The sequence below is a fragment of the Aythya marila genome (assembly GCF_965140915.1).
Source record: "Aythya marila genome assembly, chromosome: 2".
In the NCBI taxonomy this organism is placed as follows: domain Eukaryota; kingdom Metazoa; phylum Chordata; class Aves; order Anseriformes; family Anatidae; genus Aythya; species Aythya marila.
The window spans coordinates 71,795,217-71,801,216 of record NC_139043.1 but is presented as its reverse complement, the minus strand read 5'-3'; the positions used below and the strand labels follow the sequence as shown (position 1 = coordinate 71,801,216).

Below are 6,000 nucleotides of genomic sequence, written 5' to 3'. Positions count from 1 at the left end.
TTGCTGGGATGTAATTATGTCTATGAACTTTATAATAAATGCAGGTACAATAAATCTTTTTTTAAAAAGTCCTACAAATTTGGTTTGTGGAAATTCCCTGTGAAGAAACATGGCTCAGGTGAAGCCTATGATTTATAGGTAACTGAGCTGCAGTCAATACTTTGGTTTTGCCCCCAGAGCAGAAACCAAGAGAGCTGCATGTTATGGGAGATTTCCACTAGTTGATAGAGATAGGAGTGGTTGAAATCTCTTCTAGAAGTTTAGGGTCTTACAAAAATTGTAGCTGCTAGGATTGCATGAGAGCTATGAGAGAAGGAGATGTCTGTCTTCAGTAGGACATTTTGATCAAATATGGGGATTTCAGCAACTATTAGTAGAGAGAAAAATAGTCAGAAAAGCTGAGCGAAGATGCAAGCTGATCCATGTAGGGCAGTGAATTTAAGTGAGGAGTACTGCAACAGGCTGGTAGACTGGCTGAGAGTAAAGCAGGCCCAGCAAATGATGAAATTGTACTGCACGGAGCCAAGGGGACACTGGTGGTTAGGGCCTGGTGAGCAGCCACTCCACGACTGACCACCAGCGTGGAGAGACCTTCATGGCCAGCAAGGAGGTGTCTCATCAGGGCGTAGAGCTGAGCCCTCCATCCCTTCCTGGTCCTCGCTGGCTGAAAACTGAGCCCCCATACATGTGAGCAGCTTCAAAAGGAAGTAATTTACCTTAGGCACACAATCAGTGAAGGAATTTCTGCCGATTAAATGAAAACTGGAGCAGCGCAGAACGGCCAAACCCCCATATGTTCATAGATGTATGGAGTTTTCTACAGCGTATCTGTGGGGTTTTCCAAATTCCAAAACAATTGTATAAAATCAGTAAGAAACCAGTTTGGGGTCATTTTCAGCACTAGAAAAAGAAATGCTGTGTTTCAAAACCCCTTGCTTTCCTATGAAACACAGATACTAGTGCTTACAAACTGTGAGCAGGACGGATACAAAGAATAAGAAAGGAAGTAGCTTGGTGGAGCAACAGCATAAACTGCTTGTCCCCTTCCCTTCCGCTCCCCAAATCCCTCTTCCAAGATCCTTCCTGTTCAATCCTCTTTGCATTTGTTCTAAGAAAAATCTTAAGAGTTCTACAGTATTTTGTAATACATTCACGCCACAAGAGGATACTCATTCTTTCTGTGATATATTTTTAGGCTGCAAAAATGTGGTCCTATTCTATTGGTAATGGCTTCTTGTAATTTACTGCAATACTGGTTTAAAAAAACACAGGCTGCTCTTATTGGATGATAGATTTAAAATCCTCTGGAATTTCTGTGTTGTTTTTCTTTATAGACCTTAGTACGTGCAACACAGTAGTCAGACATGCGCGTTACATTCCAATAACGTGGTGTCAAACAAAGTACTCAATGAGAAGTCAAAGTAACTTGACAAAATAAATACTCCTGATCTGACTCAGCCTTCCCCAAATTAGGACTTGTCTGAGTGGGGAAGCTTTCTGGTGTAGCAATCATGGAAAAAAACTGTTCCCCTGGAGTAACATTGGGAGTGCAGTAGTTTGGAATAGAGTTGCAGAGCTTCCACATAGGGATTTACACTATATTATCTACAGCAGAGCAACTACTTAGGCTAACTTCACAGAGTTGGTATTGTGTAGACAGTGAATTCATGTGCCGTCCTCTGCAAGCCTTGAGTCTGGAGCAGCTGTAGGAAGGCATGTGCTGTATTACCTGGCTGTGGAGATGAGGGGGACTTGCAGTTAGCGTGTCCCCCCTGGGGGGCTGCGGGGCGTCTTTAAAACTTTACAAAGATGAGTCTCAGGCTCGTGATTACTTCTGGTGTCCAGAGCCGGTCTCCTGTGCCGCAGCTCACACGCTCCAGCTCCCAAAGCAGTGCTAGGACCCGCCCGAGAACAAAAGGCAGCTCTGCCTTGACTTTCTTCGCGGCTGGAACTTGCCGTTCCGCACAGCTCTTCCCGTAAACACAAATAAACGCTTCCACGCATGCATCGTGCATCTGCACAAAGCTCTCGGAGCCCAGCTCCGCGGGGAGCGCCCTGCCCGAGGGTAGCCCAGCCCGCAGGTAGACGCTCCGCAACGGCGACACAGCGGTGCCGGCCACTTCTGCTCGACGACGACGGCTTTCTGCACGGCCCCCCGTTTTAGGGGGGCGGCGGGGGGCACCCCTCAGGAGCCAGCACCTCGCGGTGGGGATGGGGATGGGGACGGGGGCGCGGCCGGTGCCAGCTCCGCCTCTGCCCCAGCGCCGCCGGGCCGGGAGCGGGGCAGGAGCGGGCGGCGGGAGCCTGCTTCCTCCTCCTCCTCCTCCGCTGCGGAGGGGGCGGGCGGACAAAGGCTGAGGGCTGCCGCCGAGCCGGGGCGCGATGGAGCGGCGCGGCGGCCGGGGCTGAGGCTGAGGCTGGGGCAGAGGCAGAGGCGGCTCGGTGGTGCTGAGCCGGGCCGAGCCGGGCCGGGGCACATGGTGCGCGGCTGGGGCTCGGCGCTGCGCACCCGCGGGCGGGCCGAGGGGCCGCCATGGACAACTTCTTGGCGGAGGTGAGCGCGGGGCGCTGGGCTCTTCCTCCCCTCCTCCTCTTCCTCCTCCTCTCCTGCTGTGGGGTCGCTTTGTGGGACCCGCTCACGGCCCCGGGGTGGTGGCGGTGGGGTCCCGGCTGTGCCGCGGGGTGGGCAGGGGGCTCCGTGGGGGCACGGCGGGCCGTCCTTTCGGGCTCCGCGGGAAGGGGTGCCGGGGACAGGAGAGCTGTGCCGGCGGAAAACGCCGGGGAAGGAGGACCTGGAGGGAGATGGAGCTTGCAGCTTGCCTCGTGGGTCCCGGCGGCTTCGTTGTGCCCGGCGAGGGGAGCACACCAAAGACGCTTTGCTGCTTGCTCGCGGCAAACGCCGAAAGTGGAAACTCGGGTCCTCTTCTGCGCTAAAGCAGCTGAATTTTGCACGGCGCTGTTTTAACGAGTCGTTACAACCTGCCCAGCGCCAGCACAGCCTCGCGAATAAAAGGTGTTCGCCACTACTGCGGCTACTTCTGCATGCGCGTAGCTTGCGACTCGATTGTGACTTCCAGTGATTGCTCCTTTACGATTATTTTAGTCACACCCCTTGCTGAAGTAGTTGTAGTGTCCAAATGTTAAGTGCAGGCCAGGCATCTGTTTGCCGGGACGGCGATTAAGCTGCAAAACTGTCCCCTGCCGTTGTGAAACAGCTGCCTCGTGCTCTCTGTGCTGTTTATGGTCCCACAAGAAAAATAAAAATAAATAAAAGTGCTATGTTTACTGGAATAGTAATTAGTCAAATAAAAGGAGCTCGTACACCTTGCTGCCTGTTACCTTTTCATTTGTCAGACAACAAAAGTTCTGCCAAGTGCAATAAAAAGGAAGAAATGCAGGATTAACTTTCAAGAAGCCTGAGTTAAGCAATAATGGATTTTTTTTTCCATGTATAAGACGTAGCCCTCGTCTTTCAAAAGCTTGCAAGCCATGAGCAATGTGGTAGTATTAGCCGAGCCTTGCAAAATTAATCTGAGGAGTCATTCGCCCTGACACAAAGTATGGTAGCATGCCCTACATAAAGATGAAGAAGAGAGTTAATGGTTTTGACTCCCCTATTAGCCAAAATTACTTGCTCCAGGCAAAAAGCAAGTAAATTTTGCCCGTCTGTGTTAGTATTTCAGCATATATTTATGGTAATGTGTGGTTGCTGCATGCAAACTTTGATCTTTCTTAAGAACTCTTGCTCCCTTTCAACATGTTGATATTACTTTAAAAGATCAGTAAATATAGCACCTTGACTTTAATCTGCATCCAGAGCCCCACCTATAAGTATAAACATTTTCCTCTCCTCGCACTGGAGCGTATGGAAATTGCGTATGGAGAACATAACATACACAATAGCAGAAATGCAGTGGGCCTGACCCAGCTACCACAGAAAAACTGGTGTTGAAGGTGCTGGGTCGAGACACGAGCTGGCTAATTTAATTTGCGTGAGGCAGACATCCTGCAGCTGCTCTTTATGAAAATATTTACTGACTTATCTGAGCGAATTATTGTCCTTGTTAAAATAGGTTCTGGTGCATGCAAGGAAGAGGAAACTGGATGAAAGGGACAGGTATCAGGCCTGATCTGCCCTGCTCTTGCTTGACAGTGACATATGTCTGCTGATAGTGTTACATTTTGGGAGAAAAGCTGCTAAGCGAGAAGGGCGTATGCTAGCTTAAAGAGAATTAACCTGACACTTTATGGGGGATGTTGCTCAAGGTTACCAAGGTGCCCCTGTTCAGTGCATTGGAGGCAGGGGTGTCTTCAAGTCTGGCTCTTGCAGAAAAACAACTAAAAGGCATTTCAGGAAAATACCCACACGCCTCTTTTTTCCTCCATGTTTTTTCATAGCCAGATGCTGATTGTAACCTGCTCGCTGTATATTATGGCTTTCACTGGAACGAAGTTAGACAGTTGTGTAAGACCTGGTTAAACTGTATGTATGGGTGCATTGCAGAGAAAGTGTTCTTGTTGGTACTTGCTGCGTTAACTGAGTTGTGGGATACTTCCAAGCTCGTGCCGCTCAGCTGACACCAGTCATACACAACTTAGCAGCTTTTTGACTTTTGAATCTTGCTGTCCTGTTTCCTCCCTCTACTATTTCTTATCTGTCTTTTATTCTTACAGGGTGACAAGTTGTTATATCTGTCTGCAGAGGAGCCTTGATTTACATTACTATCACAGTTTTTTTAACTCTGTCACCTGAAAACAAAATAAACTGAAAGAATGCTTTTAGTAAATAATTAGGCTAGAAGAATCAGCCCTGGAACATACATCCCAAAATGCTTTAATTGATGGAAGATATAAAAATAATTTTGCTGGAAGATATTAAAGTAATTATAAAGTTATACTTTAAATACAGAGGAGAAGTGGTTTTGGAGACTATTGAGAAACATCTCAGGCTGCTGATTGATCTGTGCTAACTTCTGGTGTGTGAAAGACCAATGTTGGAGTCTTAACCTCATTTGTATATTTACATAGTCATATCTTCAGATATAAAGTATTAAAAACTGTAGAAATCCCAAAAATCCATAATAAGAATAAAAATATTAAAAATGTGGGTGTGTGCAATAGAGCCATTTGGACATATTGCTCAAAGCAGACTGAAAAAACAGTTCCTGTGTTTAACCAGTGGCTAGATTGCTGTCTCCAAAGGTGGCTGAGATCAGGCTTCAGTTTTCAGTGGGAAATGTATTCCCATTAAAAAGGGTTGCATAGCAAGAGGCAAGGAGGAAAATCATCACCAGATGAGAAGGGACGCAAAGAATTTTGCACAAAAAAGGCACAAGGGGGAAGTTCGAGGTGTCGTCTTGGCATCCGAGGTTCCCAGGCAGTGTGTGCCAGGGTAGCAGGGGAAGTGGATGAGTCAGGTCCATCCTCTTCTCGTGTGGGGTGAAATCACCCTGCCCTGCTCATGCATCATGTTTCATCAAGCCACCGTCACTGTCCTCCTTGCAGGAGGAGCATGGATCACAGAATGGTTTGGGTTAGGAGGGACCTTAAGGCCCATCCAGTTCCAACCCCCTGCCATGGGCAGGGACACCTCCCACCAGACCAGGTCGCTCAAAGCCCCATCCAACCTGGCCTTGAATGCCTCCAAGGATGGCCCTGTTGAGGTTGTGGAGCAGTTGAATCTGGGGAGGTCTTGTGAGACTCGGGGAGGTTGCCTTACCCAGAGCTGACCTCTGAGATGCCCTCAGCTCCGGAGGAGCTTGCAGGTACCCATGCACAAAGCGGTGGCTGCATGTGGTTGCTGTTGGTGTGTCCATTGTGCTTTTAGATTTAGCAGTGCTGCTGGAACCTCCAGTTGAGGATGTTTTCCTTCCATTCCTCCACTCCACAGCTGAGTGTATTTGCCCACTGCCCTGTTTTAAGGGGGAGGGCTCCCAGCATGTCCTGAAGGAGCAGGTGTTGAACCTCACTCTGCAGGAAGAATAAGGGGTAAGAATTCAT

The 6,000-nt window shown here is 48.7% G+C and overlaps 1 protein-coding gene across 2 annotated transcripts in view; it reads left to right on the top strand.

Annotated features, from left to right (window-relative positions):
- The first annotated feature begins 2,362 nt into the window (after positions 1 to 2,362).
- Positions 2,363 to 6,000, top strand: part of MYO10 (myosin X) — a 164,518-nt gene continuing 160,880 nt past the window's right edge. For both annotated transcript variants that reach the window (XM_082754759.1, XM_082754758.1), the window contains exon 1: positions 2,363 to 2,554. In XM_082754759.1, the coding sequence (XP_082610885.1) occupies positions 2,534 to 2,554 (21 nt within the window). In that variant the 5' untranslated portion in view covers positions 2,363 to 2,533. The remainder of the gene's footprint in view (positions 2,555 to 6,000) is intronic.